We start from the raw sequence: 22,975 nt of genomic DNA on the forward strand, positions 1-22,975 counted from the left end.
TATTGTTCATTCTTAGTTCATGTTAATAAAATGATTATATGAGAAATTATATTATATATGATTATTATGCATTGCATATACTCTATGATACATGTTACATTGCACATGGCAACAAGTGTAGTATTTTTATACTTACACCTAAAACTGCTCAGTGCATTATATGGTTTCCTGTGGTCTAATGTGCCACTTCCTAATTAAACTATTGTGTGAGTCTTGTCTCTTTTCTCACTCTCGCTGTAATGGAGTTGTTCATCTTCATTGCTTTTCAGCTTCTTATGGAGGTTCTGTCATACAGTAAGTGATCTTTGCTGTTTAGTGTCTATAAAATAAGTCCAAATTTATAGTGAACAAAGTTGTATTGGGTAAAATATTTCAGCATGTGTGATGTGTGTGAAGTTTTAATATGAACACACAAACATGTGAACTACAACCTGATATGTTTGTTAGAGAATTGTACATCAGCAATAATCAGCAGCTGTCTTCTTCACATTATTTAACTGAAAATATGTGATTAATTTTTGAGTATTATTGTACATTGTAAATATTAATAAATATTGTCAATGAGATGTAATGATTGATTTGTCCGTTTTGGGTTGTTTCAGAATCTCCTGCTGTAAAAGTATCTCCAGATGTGCTAAGTGAGTCCAGCTTTGTGAAGATGATCTGTGAGATGCCAGCAGATGTTACAGTGGATCAGTGTCAGTTCTACAGAAACAGTGAACAGGAGAATATAAAAGTCAGTCCATCATGTGAACTCGAGCTCACTGGTGCTGAAGTGCTCAGATGGGCAGATGTAAAATCTCCAGCATCAGTCGACATTTACTGCTTCTACATAAGACATGAGCACAGGGTTAATAAACCATCATCTCACTCTCCTGCTGCCACAGTGACGGTTCTAGGTGAGAGATGACACTGCTGTTCTTCTGCATTACAAACTGTTATTGCAATGTTTTTAATAACTCTGGAATATTTCACTTAAGGTTCACTTCAGAAACCCTTCATCAGTGTTGGTGGCGATGATGTCCAGATCAACATAGTCTGTGAAATACCACTTTCAGTCAGAGCTGACTTCACCTGTAGTCTCTACACTGAGGATGTTCTTCTGCACAGAAGCGTCTCTCAGAAGAGTCAGTCTGGAGAATATCATATTTGTATGTTTTTTTTAACTCATAGTGAACTCTTCACAGGATCAGTGAACAGCAGACATCTGAGCTGTGATTATTACATCAACACTGAACCTGAGATCAGATCACCGCGCAGTGACACACACACCATCAGAGGTGAGGACTTCATACATTATAAGCATTCTTTATATTCTAATAGTAAATAAATTAGTAAACAAAACAATTAAATATTGTCACTGTATTTGTGAAATGCAGAGGAAAAACATGTCCAAATGTGATTAACATTAGACAATGATAAAACTGTAAACACATTTTTTTAGATTTAATATATGAATAAATACATTTTACATACACTGCAAAAGTCATGCAGATGAGTAAAAATGTATGTATATTCATCTATGCAAGAGCTTGTGTAGAGTGGAACTTGCAAAGTCAAATGTGAAAGTCATTTATAAATCTGTCCAAATATTTCTGTAATTATCCTATACTCTAACAATCATGAATGACTGGGAAGATCATGGACAAGTCATGGAAATTCATTAGTCAAACATTTGTGAATCCTGAAAATATCAATGAGACTGTTTGGACCAATGAGGTTTCTCTGCAGCTATTTTTAAAAACAGAAACCAAGCGATCAGAATGTCCCATTGCTTTTTGGTCATTACTCAGTCTTTTACTTTCTTCTTCATTAGATCTTCCTCAGGCCAAGTTAATAGCATCAGCTTCAGTTATTAAGGAATCAGAGACAGTTCAGCTGAGCTGTGAGAATACTGAAGATCTGAAGATGGAGATGTGTGTCTTTAACATAAAAGGAAGAGAAAGTTACTCAAAACCGAGATCATCATGTCAGCTCTCACTCACTGGATCTCAGATCAGTATTTGGTCAGAAGGTCAGAGTTCATCTGTGAGAATATCCTGCTTCTACACTGTGGAGAAGTCACAAGATCTCGTACCATCTCCTCACTCCGATCCAGTGACAATAATAATCCAGAGTAAGTTTTTTATTTTTATGTATGTTGAAATAACTGATTGTGGTCTATGAAGTAAAACTTAAAAACAAATGAATTACTTTACATCTACTTTTTGTCCAATGTGTGATAGTCTCTACTGGTCAAACTTTGACAACTGCCACACTAACAAGTGAGTAACCTTATGTCTCAATATAGGATTCTCATTGAGTATTTCTGATAGTATATATTGTGTCATGCTATAATATTAATACCAGTACTACTTCACCTAGAGTTTAATTTATTATTATATTGAATTCTCTTTGCAGCTTTAACAGCGACCTCTACTGGTGAAACTTTTACAACCAAAACAACTTGTGAGTGAAGTTTAAAAATAAATAAAACATAGGCTATGACAAGCACACAGAGGTATTTTGCTCGTTTCACTTTAAATTGCTTCAATGTGAAAATTATTCTTTCTTAGTTTATTGCACATCTTTATAATGTGTCTATGATTACAAAAGAGAAGTTTATTCAAGTGTGCTATTAGTATACTTCTTTTGAACTAAAAATAAGTATAGACCTACTTTCAGTCTACTTTTCTCAGAAATATACTTTATACTTGATATTGCACTTACAGTAAGTATACTTGAAGTATACTGACAGAAAGGTTGGCATTATATGTCCTCAAGATATACTTAAAAGTACAATTAAGTATTCTAAATCTAAATCTAATCTTCTTTTGATTGAGTAGCCTAAATACTTTTTTCAACATAGTTTTACAATCTTTTAAACTTACATTGTTTGTGTGTCGAAAGTGTGTTGATTTTACACGTTAAAGCAAAAGCACGGTGACAAATAAGACAATAATTGCCCTGGTCAGTGGGTTTTGTGCATACAATGGGAATAAAAACCTTGCAGTGCTGAAAAGTAATTTTTTTATTTACTAAAACAGATGTTATTATGTCGATTTATGTTTATTTATGTGCTCAAGAGCATATTTAAGCAATAAATGTTCATATCACTTCTCTGCTAGGTTGGTATTTTTTATTCATTTTTTACTCATTTTATTTTGACATTGTTGAATTCTCTTTGCAGCTTCAACAGCGACCTCTACTGGTGAAACTTTGACAGCCAAAAAAACTTGTGAGTTATGTATATTTTGAAAATACAACATACTTTGACAATCACACAGAGGCATTTTTCTCTTTTCACTTTAAATCACTTTAAATGTGAAAATTATTATTTCTTAGTTTATTGCATAGCTTTCTTAAGTACTATGATTAGTCAGTCGCAGGATTTAGCAGTCAAATATTGTTATACCGTAAAATTACAGCTAAACTGTATTATTGATCATTGTCTCTGGCAACTGATTTTAGGCTAATATTTTCATATCTCTCATATCTCATCCCACTCTGACACACTGTTGATTCTATCAGCTGTGTTCATACCAGCTTCTGCTCTTCCTGAAACATGTAAGTGTATTATTGCTTTGATAAGAGAATATTAAATCTGTGTTAAATGTTAAATATGAAGAATCCTTTTCCTGACAGTGAGATAATCTATAAACACTGATGTCTGTGTTCATTATGCATTTTTATTGTAATATGATTTCATCTGATATCTTTTCTGCTGCAGCTGTTCCTCATCCTGATCACATTCACTCTGAAGGTTGTTCATTCACTCACAACACAAAACTGATTATCTGTAAAAACTAAAACAAACCTTGAAATTTCCTCCTTTCATGATCATATGATGTGGCATGTTAATTTAAAATGAATTTAATAAAAATCTGCACATAATAAATCTGATATAGATTTAAACATGGATTAAAGCCTTGTTCTTTCTTTTGACAGTCTCGTGGCTTTTAGTAGTGCTGGTTTTCACTGGTATTGGTTTATTTCTGTCTGGACTCATGGGATTCATCTGTCTCTGCCAATATGCCAGTAAGTACAATGTACAAGTTACTCATAAACTGAGCTCGATGATATAGAAACATGATAATAATAAAGTGTATCTGTGCAGGTTCTGATGACGTTCTCACAGAGGTGATCTACAGCTCCTGTCATGTGGAAACAACATCTCTGTTAACTTCCTCTGTGTGCTCCGCAAAACATGGATGAACCGTTTTATTTCTTTACTTCTTCCACCTCTAAAGAGAAAATAATCATTTGTACAGAAAGAATGATAGTAGCCTATATTTGCAGTATGTAGCTATTGAATTCATAGACTGATTTTGATTTTGAGAGATATTGATTTTATATTGGCAAAATGTATGTTAATGTTGCTGAAAGCATCTTCAAGTCATCTATAGACTTAAGTGATGCAGATCCAGTATCATTCAATAACAGCATCAGAAATATTAAATGTTATTTCTATAGTTTTTAAACTTTTTAAAATCAACTATTGAGTGCTATTTATAAAATGCTACAATAATAACCGCAGCATATTATAATCAATTTAGCAAAATTGGCATATAGTGCCCTACTTGTTGAGTTTGTAACTGTAAAACATTCTTGTAAACATTACTTAAACATTAAAAGACTGTAACAATGCTACAATAATAAATTGTTAATTGTTTGAATTGAACTGAAAGACACAGGTAAACAAACTCAATACAGGTGTGTAGTAACATGAGTTTGAGTAACAATGAGTAACCATAACAACTAACGATGGCTGGAATATAGAACAAAGACACGCAAACTAACCCTGAACTGAAGGCAGCTCATGACGCTGAAACAAGTCATAAGCGTAGAAAAAAGTTCTTTAGAAGGTAGTGTCAGGATTGAGGTGGGAGGAGACGAATGCCGGCTGAGGCAGTGGAAGCCCAGAGCACAGGTGCTACAAAGGCCTACTGTAGAATCGATGGTGGTAGAAGCCAAGGTGGAGTTAGCGGCCCGACCGTCAGTGATGCAGCCGAGAGATCTGGAGACCCGATCGAAGCTGAGGCGATGATGACACCGGACGACGCCACAGGATCCAGAGGCCTAAGCAGAGCCGCAGCGATGAGCACCTGAGGTGGACTCCAGTGCCATCAAGGACCAAGGAGGCGGAGCCGGAGCCGGAGGGAAGACGTAGCCCGTCAGAGCCGAAGGGGACGAAGCGACAGCGACGTATGACCAAGGTGGAGCCGGAGGGAGCCCGGTGCAGCCGTTAGGACGACGGTCCCTGTTGGAGCCAACTGGGGTATCAGCTCTGTGGATCCCCTATTTTGAAACCAGGGGATCCACTGAGCTGGTACCTTGCAGATTCAAGGCGGAACAAACTATAAGTGTAAAAAGTGGAGCCAAGGGACTGAAGGGTGCCAGTGAAGGTGGGGCCGAAGGTCTGACTGGTCTGAGCAGAGGAGGGGGGAGAGGGAAGCAGGATGGGTGTGTTTTCAACAACACTGAAATTGTAATACCAATCCTGGCCAGTGGCAATGAAAATCTTTGGTTTGGTAGAACCAATGGTAAAACGTTTTAAGCTGGGCAGGACCGGTGGTGAGTTCGATACTGTTTTGCTACTCCTGTTTTATGGTGACTCTTAGCTATGTTGCTCTTATTTTTTGTTTTATTTGTTGTTATGCATGTTATCTTCTTTTAATCTTGTTGTTCTGTAAAGCACTTTGGTCAGCCTAGTGGCTGTTGTAAATGTGCTATATAAATACAATTTAACTTGAACTTGGAAACATTTAGGATAATAATGTGAGTACTCAAGTCAACAAAATATATAACATTGTTGTAGTGTTTTTTTGTGTGTGTGGATATTTTAATCCAAAAATCGTACATATTGTGCCTTTAAAGGGATAGTTCAACCTTAATGTAAATTAAATTATAATTTACAAACCCTGGTGTTATTTCTAATGCAGTTTGCTGTTCTTTCTTCAAGATTTTCATTAAATACATTACATTATGGTGTGTTTTTCCTCAAACCCTATCGTAAACCCCCAGAACACTTGGAATATATGACACATGTCACGTGGGATCATTCTGTGATACTTTAAGTCTTTTTTAAAGCTTGATGCTGGTCTCTATTCACTGCCATTATATGGACGAGCGCAAGCAGGACAAAAAACAAACAAAAAAAAAACGCCTTTTGTGCTCTGAAAAAGAAAGAAAGGCGTACGGCCCTATGTCCCTATGTTATTTTGGCCTAGTTATGATGCTTTAGTTATGCTAGGATAACTTCATATGCTGATATCCAAAAGATGATGCATCACTGTTTAATGTCTTCAAATTCCGTCTTTCTTGGTATCAAAAGACACCTTTTTACATTTCATAATTAATAGTGTATAGTATGTTATGATAAAATGCATCACAATATTTTTTACCATACCTTTGTAAAAACCTTTGTACCTTGCATAAAAACTCCATACCACCATTAACATGCAAATAGGGATAAAATGGAACAAAGACTTTCAACTGGTCATCTTTGATTGGTCACCTCACTAAAGGGGTGGTCACTGATAATGCCTGTTGTGGCAAATAAACAATTCTAAATAAGAGAAAATAGACTAATCGTCTTTGATGAGGTTTATTTTCTTGCAAGAAAAGGTCAGCAGTCATACACAGAGTGTGACAGTGAGGGGACGGCATCTTTCCTCTTTAATAGCCTCAACTCTCAGACTGTTATCTATAGGTCAATGATGGAACTTTCAACCATATATGGAGCATTCTTAGACTTGTTCATCATATTCTATTCTTTGGTGGAAACCCTCCTATCACGTACCAACACCCTTTTACCATTCCATTCCAATAATAATGGATATTATTATAAGGATAAGGATTGTGTGAGCTCTTTTACTGTCATATGATGGTCACACACATCTTAAAGATAACATTTCTTATACAGGCCTTTAAGAGTTCTCTGATCAGTTCAGATCTCTTTTGAGACATACGTTTCCTGTCTCCTTCCGGCAACTTTATCTTTAAGTTTACTAGTTGTACTCAACGTGGACCACACCGAAGAACCCAAACGAACGCTTCAGCGCACTCCTGGCAAGATCATCAAGATCATCAAGAATCTCCGCATCTTGACTTGCAACTGAAGTCAATGCAAGCCCCCGTTCGCAGCCTTTGGATGCGTTTCTAAATTACTGTGCCACTTTTAAGCTGACCCTGGCCTGATTCTTATAGATGTTTCTCGTACGTTTTGGTTAACTGATTGTAATCTTGCCACTCTCTTCTCTCTTTACTTTCTTTATTCTGTATAAACTTTGCTTAGTTTAGTGTAGCCTACCCGTAGTTTAGTTTATTAAACCATTATATCCATGCTTTTTTGTCTCTGTTTGCCACTCACAAAATCAAAATCACTTAAACATCTTGATCTAGATATATGCTATTACCCTAGTACTTTATACAGTCAGAAAATGTTATTCTTTCTTGGCCGGGAAGATTATTGATTATGCTGTCTGTTCATTGAACGAACTGATTAAATAATTGTACTATTAATTAGTCAATTCTAAAACTAAAACTAATCCAAATATTTGTAATTAAATATACATATTTCCATTTAATTTGGATTCAAAGTGATGTCAGATTTTGTTTGTCTATTTATAACATGCATGAACATTTTAACTTCAGTTTCCAACTGATCATCACTGCTGTACATTACAATAAGTACAATAAGATCTGGGCACTGTATGTTTTCTATTCAGTGGGTTTACAAAAATGCTAAATTCTATTATATATAATATGCAGAACACTAAGAGGATTTATTAGTCAGATAATGGATAGCTTTAGATAACTCTTAACTCTATAACTCACCAGTATGGTTCTCAGTATTCATTGGACATTATAAAACTATTATACAAGAAATTATTATGCACACACTACGATACATGTTTCATTGCACATGGCTATAAGTGTATTTTTATCTATACTTTCATCTACTTAAAACTGCTCAGAACAATACATTTCCTGTGGTCTGATGTGATACTTCTAGTCTGGTCTCTTTTCTCACTCTCGCTGTAATGGAGTTGTTCATCTTCATTGCTTTTCAGCTTCTAATGGAGGTTCAGTCTTACAGTAAGTGATTTATGCTGTTTAATGTCTTTTAAAATAAGTCCACATTTAGAGTGAACCACATTTTATTGGATAAAATATTTCAGCATGTGTGAAGTTTTAATATGAACATACAAACGTGAACTGCAACCTAATATATTTGTAGAGTATTACTGTATACATCAGCAATAATCAGAAGCTGTGCTTTTTTAATTTTTGAACCGAAAAAAATTTGATTAATTTCTGAATATTATTGTACATTGTAATTGTAAATATATAAAAAAAACATTGTAAATGTGATGTATTGATTGATTTGTTCGTTTTTGAGTTGTTTCAGAATCTCCTGCTGTAAAAGTATCTCCAGATGTGCTAAGAGAATCCAGCTCAGTGAAGATGATCTGTGAGATGCCAGCAGATGTTACAGTGGATCAGTGTTATTATTACCCAAACAGAGAAGAGAAGAATATAAAAGTCAGTCAGTCATGTGAACTCGAGTTCACTGGTGCTGAAGTGCTCAGATGGGCAGATGTAAAATCTCCAGCATCAGTCGACATTTACTGTTTCTACATAAGACATGAGCAAGGGGTTAATAAACCATCATCTCACTCTCCTGCTGCCACAGTGACGGTTCTAGGTGAGAGATTTCACTGATGGTCTAGTTTGGAAACTACTATTGCAATGTTTTCTTTTGATTAATTATGGATTATTTGACTTAAACAGGTTCACTTCAGAAACCCTTCATCAGTGTTAATGACGATGATGTCCAGATCAGCATAGCCTGTGAAATACCACTTTCAGTCAGAGCTGATTTCACCTGTAGTCTCTACACTGAGGATGTTCTTCTGCACAGAAGCGTCTCTCAGATTCAGAAGAGTCAGTCTGGAGAATATCATCTTTGTATGTTTTATTTAACTCATAGTGAACTCTTGACACGATCAGTGAACAGCAGACATCTGAGCTGTGATTATTACATCAACACTGAACCTGAGATCAGATCACCGCGCAGTGACACACACACCATCAGAGGTGAGGACTTCATACATTATAAGCTATATTTATATTATAATAGTAATTATAAAACGGTTAGTTCCAATCCTTGATTCTGATTGGTCAATAGCTGTGTTTTATTCACTTATTGCTTACATACATTAGTAAACAAAACAATTAAATATTGTCACTGTATTTGTAAAATGCAGAGGTAAAGCATGTCCAAATGTGGTTAACATTAGACAATGATATAACTGCAAATACATTTTTAGATTTAATATAAATAAATGTTTTAAATCGCAATATTCAGGCCTGCAAAATGTAATGTAGATTAATAAAAATGCCTGTATCGAATATAGATTATAAAAATGTTTTTAATCAACTGGATATTCTTCTATGAGAGAGAATGTAGAGTGAAATTTACTTTCAAAGTCAAATGTGAAAGTCATTTATTAATCTGTCCAAATATTTCTGTAATTATCCATTAATATAACAATCATGAATGACTGGGAAGATCATGGACAAGTCATGGAAATTCATTAGTCAAATATTTGTGAATCCTGAAAACACCAATGAGACTGTTTGGACCAATGAGGTTTCTCTGCAGCTATTTTTAAAAACAGAAACCAAGTGATCAAAATGTCCCATTGCTTTTTGGTCATTACTCAGTCTTTTACTCTTTTATTCATTAGATTTTCTTCAGGCCATATTAACATCATCATCTTCAGTTATTAAGGAAACAGACACAGTTCAGCTGAGCTGTGAGAATACTGAAGATCTGAAGATGGAGATGTGTTACTTTAACATAAAAGGAAGAGAAAGTTACTCAAAACTGAGCCCATCATGTCAGCTCTCACTCACTGGATCTCAGATCAGTATTTGGTCAGAAGGTCAGAGTTCATCTGTGAGAATATCCTGCTTCTACACTGTGGAGAAGTCAAAAGTACTCATACCATCTCCTCACTCCGATCCAGTGACAATAACAATCCAGGGTAAGTTTTTTTTTTTTAATCTATGTTGAAATAACTGATTGTGGTCTATGAAGTAAAACTTAAAAACAAATTAATTACTTTACATCTACTTTTATTTATCCAATGTGTGATAGTCTCTACTGGTCAAACTTTGACAACTGCCACAATAACAAGTGAGTAACCTTATGTGTCAATATACCTGTAGAGGATTCTCATTGAGTATTTCTGATATTATGTTATATTGTTGTCATACTATAATATGAATACCAGTAAACTAGAGTTTTATTTCCAAACTAAATGCATAATTTGAATTCTCTTTGCAGCTTTAACAGCGACCTCTACTGGTGAAACTTTGACAGCCAAAACAACTTGTGAGTAAAGTTTAAAAATAAATAAAACTATGACAAGCACACAGAGGTATTTTGCTCGTTTCACTTTAAATTGCTTCAATGTAAAAAATTATTCTTTCTTAGTTTATTGCACATCTTTCTTATGTGTCTATGATTACGCTTACTAAAGAGAAGTTTATTCAAGTGTGCTATTAGTATACTTCTTCTGAACTAAAAATAAGTATAGACCTACTTTCAGTCTACTTTTCTCAGAAATATACTTCCTGCATTTAAGTTTTAAGCACATATTTTTCAGTCGCAGGATTTAGCAGTCATATATTGTTATGCAGTATAATACTAAACTGTATAATTGAACATTGTCTCTGGTAACTGTACAAACCAAAACATTAAGCGCACCAGCAGCGCCTCCTAGCGGTACCCTCACGCATACCTAAACCCAACCATACCCGAATCGTCACACATGGACGTTAAAGGGAACCCTTTTCGTCGTATGTTGCCGTATATGGTCAAGACCCGTCAGTATGTGACGTTTTGGGGTGAGACTGTGTTAAGCCCCGTTCACACCGCCAGCGACACGCAGCGACAAAGCGACAAGATCCCATTCATTTCAATGGAGCGCTGGCGACTTCCGGCGACACAAGCGACAGTGACCGTTGGCGACAGAATGTGGGCGTGTCAAGCGACAGGAGACAAGCGACAAAAGTTCAGAAATTTCAACTTTATGCAAATGAGAAGCGATTTTCGCGAGCGACAACCAATAGGAAAGAAGACTTTCAGTGGAGCTCACGTTACGTCACCGTCTCGGAGTGCAGGCAAGACAGAGTTCGAGGGCGATGTCACTGTTTTATATGATTTGACTAACCACATTCATGGATATAATAAAATGATGCATGGAAAAGAAACTGTCGACAGTCTCAGTGAGTTTATTTTATGTATTTATAGTTCGAGTGTTGTACGTTTTTGATGCAAGTTTAGCACTGCTGCAGTTCACTTTACAGTTTCCCCTGCATTGTGTTGACTACTAGAGACAAGAAACTGTATTATTTGTCAAATACGAATGACGTTTTAGTCATTAATGACCGTATGAGTGAGTTTAATTTGTTGCTTGATCGATCGTTAATCTAGTAAATGATTTAATCCACTGAATACTGCTATGGGAATATAAAAACACTCTCCCAACAGCATACCGTTTCTTTTGAGCCTATAATTTCTAGTCAAATTAAAATAATATAAAGTTAGTTATCACTTGTGATGGTATTTAGTATAGATATGGCCAGACGTCCAGTCAACCAATAACATTAGAGCGACAGCACTACCAACGCCCACAAGCGACTTCACAGTACAGAGACTAGCGACACACAGCGACAAAATCGCTGGCGGTGTGAACGGGGCTATAGCGTGGTTAGGTTTTCCTTCATTCTTATGTGTTCGACATGAAGCGGCGCTGCCCAAACCGATCGGTGTATGACATCAAAGTACCGTGAGAGCGATTGGAGATTTGACAGCTCCGCTTTCGGATCGTTCTCTCAGTACTTTGATGTCATACACCAATCGATCTGTGCAGCGCCGCTTCAAGTCGAACACACCTTTCCGGATGATCCCATGCCTGTAATGTTTATCACATTAAATGATTCTGCCCAGCTCACTTTTAAGTTTTTTTTATATATATATATGTATTGTATTCGTAGCGCGTGCACGGCAGAGAGGGAGAGCGAGAAAGGGACCGCGCGCGTGTGCCTCATGAAGCGCATGTAATATCGGTAATGGACAAGTCATGGAAATACATTAGTCAAACATTTGTGAATCCTGAAAATACCAATGAGACTGTTTGGACCAATGAGGTTTCTCTGCAGCTATTTTTAAAAACAGAAACCAAGCGATCAAAATGTCCCATTGCTTTTTGGTCATTACTCAGTCTTTTACTTTCTTCTTCAGTGGATCTTCCTCAGGCCAAGTTAACATCATCATCATCTTCAGTTATTAATGAAACAGACACAGTTCAGCTGAGCTGTGAGAATACTGAAGATCTGAAGATGGAGATGTGTGTCTTTAACATAAAAGGAAGAGAAAGTTACTCAAAACTGAGCCCATCATGTCAGCTCTCACTCACTGGATCTCAGATCAGTATTTGGTCAGAAGGTCAGAGTTCATCTGTGAGAATATCCTGCTTCTACACTGTGGAGAAGTCAAAAGTACTCATACCATCTCCTCACTCCGATCCAGTGACAATAACAATCCAGAGTAAGTTTATCTTTTTTATGTATGTTGGAATAACTGATTGTGGTCTATGAAGTAAAGCTTAAAAACAAATGAATTACTTTACATCTACTTTTATTTTTTTATTTTTGTGTGATAGTCTCTACTGGTCAAACTTTGACAACTGCCACAATAACAAGTGAGTAACCTTATGTGTCAATATACCTGTAGAGGATTCTCATTGAGAATTTCTGATATTATGTTATATTGTATGTCATACTATAATATTAATACCAGTACTACTTCAACTAGAGTTTTATTTCCAAACTAAATGCATAATTTGAATTATCTTTGCAGCTTTAACAGCGACCTCTACTGGTGAAACTTTGACAGCCAAAACAACTTGTGAGTGAAGTTTATTTTAAAATAAAACATAGGCTATGACTTTGTGGATTCTCATAGAGCATTTCCGATATTGTTATGTTAGGCCTAAGTTAAAAAAAATAAAATACATAAAAAGGAACACAGTAGTGCAAAAATAATATATAAATAGTTAACTATATATCACATTATAGCTGGGGATTTTATTCAGGCAAAACTCAAGTCAGTACTCCCGAAATTTTACCAAAATGTGAAGTGTCCGACTAGGGGTGAGAATATACTTGACCGTGTACACTAACATTAAGCACGCATATAGAGCTACACCTCTTCCTCACCTAGGCCTGTCAGACCACCTTTCTCTACTTACTCCAGCATATACCCCTCTCAGGAGGAAGACTAGGCTACATAAGGGGACCATTAAAACTTGGCACGAGGAAGCGTATTTTTCAGCTTCAGAACTGTTTTGCAGGCTTATTTCAATATCAGGACTTGGATATTGTATACACTGAGACTGTTTTGTCCTACATTAAGTTCTGTGCTGATAATGTCACTGTGGACAAATGCATACGGATCTTCCCTAACCAGAAGCCCTGGTTGACCAGCCAGGTCCACACACTCCTCAGAGACGGCAACGCTGCCTTCAGGTCAGGCGACAGAGCTCTGTACAGCGTTGCAAGCGCTAAACTGAAGAGAGGAATCAGAGAAGCAAAGGGGGTCTACAAGAAGAGAAGAGAAGATCATCTCACAGGAATTGACCAAAGGTGGATGTGGCAGGGTACACAGACTATCACAAACTTCAGGGGCTGCAGTACCGCTGCGGTGAATATTACTGACCTCCTTCTTTGCTCGTTTTGAGGTAACCCAGCAGAACACAGCTTCACTTCCTCAGCCTGTGTGCGTGTTAGAGGCGGACACACTCATCTTACAGGAGTATGAGGTGAGAAGGGTGCTCAGGTCAGTGAACCCGAGAACGGCGACCGGCCCAGACGGGGTAGCTGGGAAGCGTGTGCTGACCTGGGCCGCGTTTCCCAAAAGCATCGTAAGCCTAAGAAGTTCGTAAAAACGACCGTACGACTGATCTAAATATTATGGTCCGTTTCCCAAAAGCATCGTAACTAAAGTAAAGCTTGAAAATCTTCATAGAACTACTAGCGCTCTGGAGTAATCGTAAATCCCCAAGTGCATCGTATAAGAAGACAGATTTATGAGGTCACCTGCAGGACAACCGGCAGATTACACTTATCTAGATTTAACAGATTACACTGCAACGTGAGTATATTATAAGGTTTTGATTGTACTGTACTGTACACTTTATTGTACTCGTTTTTTGTTTAAATGAATTTATCAATGTATAAAAGTAAGGACACTCTTTAATTTAATCTTTTTGAAAGGTATCTTTTCTTGTTGTTTTTTTTGTTCAGCCATTTTGTCAGTGCCACCTGTAGGTGCTTTAGACTTGTCTTGATTGCTAACCCACAACAGATGACGATTATTAGGTTATATTTCAGCACTTCTCAAATGGACAGCGACGCTGAAGTAGTGCGTTCATGTTAAGTGCATTTTTGGGAAACGCGCGTGGAGTTGCGGCGAGCGCTCTTAAGAGCTAAGATACATCGTTATCGGGAAACCCGGCCCAGCTTTCACAGGTCTGCACCAACATCTTCATCAGTCTCTGATACAAGCCATCATACCACCCTGCCTGAAGTCAGCCACCATCTTACCAATACCCCAAACATCTTCAGGCAGTCTTACTGTCCAGTGGCACTTGCACCGGTGGTCTTGCATCACATTAAAACCAGTCTCCCTCTTACCTTTGACCAGCATCAGTTTGCCTACAGAGCGAACAGGTCTACTGAAGACACCATAGCACTTGCTCTTCACACTGTTTTGTGCCATAGAGCACAGGGGGAGTTACGTCAGGATGCTGTTCATTGACTACAGTTCAGCTTTTAATACTATAATCACAGACATTCTAGTTAGCAAACTGATCAACTTACGACTCCCCACACCCACACGTTATAACCGTCCTCCTCTATTAAAAGGGCACAGCTAATGATGATTTTAAGGGAGGGGTCCACCAACCACTCTGAATATATGCACCTCAATCATATTCAACCAGGATAGAAATATTGAGAAAAATCTGCCAACAGAAATAAATGTAAGCCTTTATATGCAATAAACTTTTGAAGTGTAAATCTTTGTTAAATGTTAAATAAGAAGAATAATTTTCCTGTGAGATCATCTAGAAACACTGATGTCTGTAATCATGATGCAGTAGATCAGTTTTTTTATTGTAATATGATTTAATCTGAGATCTTTTCTGTTGCAGCTGTTCCTCATCCTGATCACATTCACTCTGAAGGTTGTTCACAATACAATACTGATTTTCGTAACATTTGTAAAAACTATATATTTTTTTTATTTCCTCTTTTCATGATCATATGATGTGGCATGTTAATTTAAAATGAATTTAATTAAAAATCTGCAAGTAATATATCTGCTGTATAAACATGGATTAAAGTCTTATTTTTGTCTTTTGACAGTCTCATGGCTTTCAGTAGTGCTGGTTTTCACTGGCATTGGTTTATTTCTGTCTGGACTCATGGGATTCATCTGTCTCTGCCACTTTGACAGTAAGTTTACATATTCATAAACTGAGCTCCATGATATAGAAACATGATAATAATAAAGTATGTATCTGTGCAGGTTCTGATGACGTTCTCACTGAGGTGATCTACAGCTCCTGTCATGTGGAAACAACATCTCTGTTATGCTCCTCAAAACATGGATGAACCGTTTCATTTCTTCACTTCTTGCAAATTTAAAGAGCAATTATGTACAGAAAATGATAGTTCAGAATGTAGCATGTTAAGTTTTCATTTCTCTCCGTCATGTCTAAATGCAATATGTTGTTGTCATCCATCCATTAAAGAATAATCCAGATATAACTTCTTTGATGTTGTTTATTTGTAGGTTTACATCTCAACGCACTGGTATAACATCGCATCAGTACCCGAGGGAGCAGCAACACTTTCTGTCTAAAAACAGAGTTCCGAACTTGTGTCAAAATAAAAGTCCTTTGTTTGTTCACACATGCGCACAATGAACTCTTGCACATTTTTGGCATACAACAGTAGGTAGCATAATATAACATACAATATATGATTAATGAGAACATATAACTCAACACCCCCACTTGTTCTCATCATCTTAACCCATGTACAATGTCATCACACATTTTTAGTTCCCAAACAGAAAACCTTTGAACTTTAGAATTTTAATTTTTGATACAGATTTTGTCAAAATGTCTGCCACCATGTCTTCTGTTGGGCAGTACACAATATGTATTCTTCCCTTACTGACAGCATCACGAATAAAGTGATATTTCACATCAATGTGTTTAGATCTGGATCTATTCACTGGATTTCTACTCAGTGCAATGGCACCCTGATTATCACCATACATCGTGGTGCAAGTGTAAACACTACTGTCCATGCCATTTAGCAGTTGAATTAGGTACATGCTTTCCTGAGTAGTGTTTGCTAGACCAATGTATTCAGCTTCACAGGTCGACAGTGCCACTGTCGGCTGTTTCTTAGACTTCCATGAAATAGCGGGTCCTTGTTCTGTCAGGCTGAAACAGTATCCGGAGGTGCTACGCCTATCTTCTACAGAAGATGCCCAGTCAGAATCACTGAATGCTATTAGACTTAAAGTCTTGTCTGTTTTCTTGAAACACAGCTCGTAATCAGCTGTACCTTTTAGGTATCTCAGAACATGTTTAGCAGCTACTAAGTCATGTGTTTTGGGCTTTGCAAGGGTTTGTGACAGTTTACTGACTATCCAGCTAATGTCTGGTCTGGTACAGGTCATTGCATAGATCAAGCTTCCAACAAGTTCACGGTATTCTTTGGGATTCTCAATCTCGTTGTTGTTTTCTTCCTCATTTCTATTACACTCCACTTTTAACTCACTTGGGGTAGCTTTTGGTTTACAGTTTGACATTCCAAACCTTTCAAGCATTTTGGCAGTGTACCTTTTCTGATTCATTTTAATTTCTCCCTCTTTTTGCTCAAACTGAATCCCCAAAAAATAAGATATTTTCCCTAGATCCTTCATGTTAAATTTGGACTTCATTATTTCTTTAAAACTGTTGAGCTGATCCTCACTGCTTGCTGCAATTATCAAATCATCTACCCAGATGATCACTATGATTGTCTCATTTTCAATCTGTTTTCTATACACACAGTGATCAGACTGATTTCTCTCAAAGTTGTTTTGTTCCAAATGATCATTTAAAAGTTCGTACCAGTTTCTTCCAGACTGTTTTAGACCATACAGAGATTTTTTCAACTTGCATACTAACTTGTCTCCTATGTCAGATGTCTCTTCAAAACCCTCTGGTTGTTCTAAGTATATGTCTTCCTCTATTGGAGCATGTAAATATGCTGTTTTAACATCCATCTGATGAACTAAGAAGTTGTTCTGAGCAGCTATTTGCATTAATGCTCGTATTGAGGTGAGATTTGCTGTAGGAGCAAATGTTTCATGGTAGTCTATGCCTTCAGTTTGGCTGTATCCCTTTGCAACATACCTAGCTTTGAAGATTTTTCCTGCTTCTGCATTTTCTTTAAGGGCATATACCCATCTTCCCCCTACTGTCTTTCTGCCCTCTGGTAGAGTTGTCAATTCAAATGTGTCATTTTCTTTAAGTGAGTCCATCTCTTCCTTCATAGCATATTCCCATCCGGGAGCCTCAGGTGACATAAGGGCCTCTCTATAGGTTTGAGGGACTCCACATACTGCCCTGTAACAATAATCAACACTCACGTTGGTTACATCATCTTCGGAGTATGTCACGTAATCTTGTAAATACTTTGGGGCTCTCTTTTCTCTTTTCGAGTGGTACTGTTTTTGACTAGCCGTGGTTGTTAAACCTGTACTGTTTTTGTTGTCGTCTGTGTCTACTTTTTCCATAGTTCCATCATGTTCTGACACCTCTGTATTGTCTGTATCAATACTCTCCATGTCTCCATCTAGGACCCGGTTCTCTGTGTTTTCCTCACTTTGTGGGGCATCACTACTGTTCTCACTATCCTGTGTCCTGTCTCTGTAGCCTTGGATTTCTAAGTAATCTTCATCGGTTTGTGTCTGCAGTTCAGCACTGCTCTTCCTAATGAATTTCACCAATCTATGTTTTGACACTTTCGCTGTCTGTGGATTGTATACCAGATAAGCTGGGCTATTTTTACTATACCCCACAAATATTCCCTTCTCACATCTAGGGTCCAATTTCTTATGATTGTGGTTGTACGCATAGCATTCTGATCCAAAAACCCACATTTTAGAAATGTCTGGCTTTCTTCCTGTCAACATGAAGTATGGAGTATTCTTAATTCTGTCATTATAGCATCTGTTTCGGATATGAGTTGCAGTTTGGACAGCATAAGGCCACAGAACCTTTGGTAATCCCTTCTCTATTAGCAGACACCTTCCCATTTCAAAGATGGTTCGCCATTGTCTCTCAGCGGTACCATTTTGATGAGGAGAGTATGGAGATGATGTATCATGTCTTATGCCCTTTTCTCGTAAAAGTGACTGAAATGCATTGCCTGTGTATTCTGTGCCATTGTCTGATCTTATGCATTTGACTCTACCGTATGGTGCACTGTCTGCAAGGAACTTCTCTGTCGCTTGAGTAGTGTCACTCTTTTTCTTAAGGAAGTAAACAGATACTGCCCCTGAAAAATCATCTGTGAATGAAATTGCATACTTATATCCATCTTGAGAAGTTGGTTCAATGGGACCTGCTAAGTCAGTGTGTACCAACTCTAGGGCCTCGCTAGCTTTTGTGTCAGTTTTCCTATTTCTGCTATTGATGAACTTTCCCTCAGTACAAACATTACAGTCTAGTTTGGTATTACCTGTGATTTCCATACCCTCTACCACTTCAGGTAATTTCAACACATCACTAACATTACAATGTCCCATGATCTCATGCCATGTTTTAACATCACAAGTTAGACTTACTTTGTCCCTGGACATAATATCAGTAACTGATGCATCAACACAATGTTTGTTGTTATTTACCGTTTTCAGATAGTACAGTCTCTCATGCTCTTCTATGCGGAACACATCCCCATCCTTGCTTATCAGTTCATTCTGTCCTTCCTGGAAGATCACCCTGGCCCCATCTGTTGTAGCAGCTTGAACGGAGATGATGCTCTGTGGGTATGATGGTATGAACAAGGCCTTCTTTAGAGTGATCCTGACGCGTTTCCCTTCCACGTCCAGCAGTAACACCTCTGCGTCGCCCCGCTTTAATGCCACGTTGTTCATCCTGGCTCCATCCGCCAGCTCCATGTAGTGTGACTTTGGGTCGAAACTCTCGTCAAATTTCGTGAAATTGTTCTTCTCTGTTAATATGTGTGATGTTGCTCCACAGTCAACCATTAGTCCATTTTTCGTATTATTGTCTGGAAGAAATGTTTGACTGACTTTGAACACAAATGTTTGTTCATTCTCATTTTCCTCTTGTTTTTCTGCAGCCTGTTTTGCTTCATCTTTGTGCCCGTCCTTTCTCCGGCGGCATGTCTCATCACTGTGTGTTGAACTTCTATGGTAGCTGCACCACTTAGGTACGCCTTTTTGGCGGCAATCGCGCGCAATATGACCGCGGTTTCCACATACGTAGCAGGTCACGGATGCTATGTGCACTTTCATCACATTGTCAGATTTGGATTTATCATCAAATTTTTCTGTTTCTTCATAGCTTCTTAGTTTGCTTTTGAACTGGGTGAAAGTCAATTCTTCACTACTCTGTGTAGTATGGATGGCGAAAGGTTTGTAGGAATCTGGCAGGCCCTTTAGGATCATAGCTATTATCAGTCCGTCACTTATTACTTCTTTTGCGTTTCTTAGGGAAGTCACCGCTTTCTCAGCTCGGATAATGTAGTCTGTTATCGTCTCGTCAGATTCCTTCTTTAACGAAGTTAGTTCAGTGTATAGGGCGATAATTCTAGGCTTACCCTGACTGGCGTAGTGACTTCGAAGTATTTGCAGAGCTTTCCTGCCGTCATCAGCCGCTTCTCGCATCACCAGTGACAAGCTTTTATCGTCGAGAAATTGGATTAGTTCAGCGTAGCACTCCTCATTCTTTTCCTCGTCTACATCCCCGGTAGACAGTATAGTTTCTTTTAAACCAATTATTCTCAGATCTCCGTCGAAGACTAGCCTCTGCCATCTTCCTCCTGTAGCATTGGCGCGCCTGGGCCCATAACCTGTTAAGTTTTCATTTCTCTCCGTCATGTCTAAATGCAATATGTTGTTGTCATCCATCCATTAAAGAATAATCCAGATATAACTTCTTTGATGTTGTTTATTTGTAGGTTTACATCTCAACGCACTGGTATAACATCGCATCAGTACCCGAGGGAGCAGCAACACTTTCTGTCTAAAAACAGAGTTCCGAACTTGTGTCAAAATAAAAGTCCTTTGTTTGTTCACACATGCGCACAATGAACTCTTGCACATTTTTGGCATACAACAGTAGGTAGCATAATATAACATACAATATATGATTAATGAGAACATATAACTCAACATAGCAACTGAATTCATATAGGCCTACTGATCAGCAGGCCATGGCATCTTGGTTTTGATTTTGGGAGAAAATCATCTTATAATTTACAGTGAATAGCCATAAACTGACATTCTCTGTGTGACGCTTCACAATTGATGTTTTTCAATTTTAATAATTATGTTTCTTCTCAGTTTTTTGTTATTAGTTAAGGACATCAGGGTTTTATGTTAAATCTTATGTTGTTTAATGTTTGTTGCATTAATTTAGTGTCGTGTGCATGACACTGCGTTCACCTTCTATATGTTAGTATTTACCTCAGCTTATGGAAAAGCTACTTGTGATGAACTTTAAATCATGTGACTTTCTCTTTACTGCTAGTGTTATTATGGTGGGTGTCGGTATATGTTAAAAGTACAAAATTAAAAATTAGAAGATTTTAGTAGCAGTGTGACCTTGCTAATTCAGCAGAAAAGAGCTGTTGGATTTACTGTTTAAATGTGTGTTGTTGTATTTTACTGCATTTTTACAGATTAATGGCAACCACAGCTTTGTAATAATGACAGGATGTTTTTGCAGTGTGTCATAGATCACTCCTCATCAGTGTCTCGCTCTGGTCGTCAAATAACTCCCTCTCCTGAATACTGAACTACATCTCCCAGCTGTCCCATTGTCTGTTGGAGCCTCTCTCTTAATCACCTGCACAGGTGCAGCCAGGGCCGTGCACAGACATTTTGAGGGGCAGTGGCTTAAACCAAAAAAGGGGGCACTATAAGGAGTTTGACTGAGGCAGTATCTTTTAGACCACTCGATGGCACAAATTCAGCTCAGCACTTTTCTTCATTAACGCTTTTGATGATGGACTTGGAAATTTGGCTGATCCTTGACTTGATCGCGGCAAAGTTGATTCTGTGCTAATTTGATCTAATATTTTATCTTTTTTAAAACGTTTTAGACTTATGTAGCAATTTAAATACTAAGATCTCAAAAATCTTGTTTCTGTATTTTTCAAATGAAAATTTTGATGACAGTATATTTATTGAACAAACATTTATTATTTAATTTATCAAAATAACCCAAAACATAGTATAAACTTTGATAAAGTGATTGTTTTGAACAAGTATCAACTTTGGCAATTATTAAAAGCATATTAATTTAGCTAAAGTATTTGTATCAATACTGTACCGTGCTGGTTTTACCCTGTGTGTACCTCCTTGCCACCTCATACATTAATACGATTTTTAAACAAACCACCTTTATGATTTATTTTCACACAAAATCTGTTGTTCCATCAATTTTCAAACATATATTTTTCTGCAATCATACACTATGGGAGTAGTGAAAAGCAAATATTTATTAGAGTGTGCCTTGTAACCTACTATACTAAGGTAGCCTATTCATTTAGATTAGAACTCATTTAGATAATTTATAGTATATTAACTTTTTATTATGTATAATGTTAATATGGTCTCATTAAAATATTAGAAATATGATGTATGTTATACACACAGTGATGTGAATAAGTATGGACACCCATGCTAAAGTTGCCTAAAAAGAGAAAAAAAAAAATATATATATTTTTTTGGAAATTGATCTTAATGCCTTAATTAAAAAATAAATAGGAAAACTCCAACCTTTAAGGACACCAATTGTCTTTGTGAATGAATAATGTATTGTAAATAAATAAATGTTCTTCCTTAAAATACAGGGTGCATAAGTCAGGATACCCCTATGTTAAATCCCCATAGAGGCGGCAGATTTTTATTTATAAAAGCCAGTTATTTCATGGATCCAGGATACTATGATCCTGATAAACTTCCCTTAGCCTCTGGAATTAAAATATCCCCCCCCCATCATCACACACACGTCACCATACCTGGAGATTGGCATGGGGTAGTTTCCATAAGATTATCTCTCAATGCAAATCAAACCAGCTATTAGGCGAACTGAAATAAAACCATGCCAATCTCCAGGTATGGTGAAGGGTACGTATGTGATGATGGGGGGGATATTTTAATTCCAGAGGCTAAGGGAACTTTATCAGGATCATAGTATCCTGGATCCATGAAATAACTGGCCTTAAAAATATAAATATGCCTGCCTCTATGTGAAATTGCACAAGTTGTTAGCACTATTAGAAGACCAGGAGCAAAACATTACTGACATAAATACAAAAACAAATGACCAAAATACTCATTTCGTGGATCAACCTCTGTCTGTAATGTGGATTGTAATTTGCAATCGACCTGTCAATGGGACGACATTCTATTCTGAAACTGTCGTCGGAGAGCGGGCACATGCTTGTCTGTGAGTGATGCTGCGGAGTAGTGATGGGCGAATCGATACGAAGTATCGATATATCGATACTGACGTCGAGTATCGAAAGTATCGATACTCATATAAAAATATCGATACTACAGTGTTTTTTTTTATCCGTTGTTTTGTTTATTTGACAA

General features: G+C 37.3%; 3 protein-coding genes and 1 long non-coding RNA gene across 4 annotated transcripts in view; all 4 read left to right on the forward strand.

The window, feature by feature from the left end:
• Positions 1-22,975, forward strand: part of LOC306990858 (uncharacterized protein) — a 51,336-nt gene that overhangs the window by 11,565 nt on the left and 16,796 nt on the right. The gene's annotated exons all lie outside the window — the stretch shown is intronic.
• Positions 1,822-2,832, forward strand: LOC306990915. Its single transcript, XR_013795975.1, has 3 exons — positions 1,822-2,116; positions 2,226-2,264; positions 2,401-2,832. It is a non-coding gene; the product is annotated as an uncharacterized lncRNA (long non-coding RNA).
• Positions 3,035-4,481, forward strand: LOC306990461 (uncharacterized protein; the record flags this gene model as incomplete). The annotated part of the gene is made up of 6 exons (XM_079597337.1): positions 3,035-3,056; positions 3,170-3,217; positions 3,511-3,546; positions 3,710-3,742; positions 3,928-4,017; positions 4,097-4,481. The coding sequence occupies 6 exons, from the start codon at positions 3,035-3,037 to the stop codon at positions 4,192-4,194; spliced, it is 327 nt and encodes a 108-aa protein (XP_079453463.1). The 3' UTR covers positions 4,195-4,481.
• On the forward strand, positions 7,974-15,886 carry LOC306990855 (uncharacterized protein). The gene is made up of 12 exons (XM_079598156.1): positions 7,974-8,079; positions 8,393-8,689; positions 8,776-9,081; positions 9,735-10,034; positions 10,148-10,186; positions 10,337-10,384; positions 12,299-12,604; positions 12,720-12,758; positions 12,917-12,964; positions 15,270-15,302; positions 15,484-15,573; positions 15,647-15,886. Exons 1-12 carry the CDS (start codon positions 8,025-8,027, stop codon positions 15,730-15,732), a joined length of 1,647 nt encoding a protein of 548 aa, XP_079454282.1. The 5' UTR covers positions 7,974-8,024; the 3' UTR covers positions 15,733-15,886.

Source organism: Phoxinus phoxinus (assembly GCF_949152265.1).
Source record: "Phoxinus phoxinus genome assembly, chromosome: 22".
NCBI classification, from domain to species: Eukaryota; Metazoa; Chordata; class Actinopteri; order Cypriniformes; family Leuciscidae; genus Phoxinus; species Phoxinus phoxinus.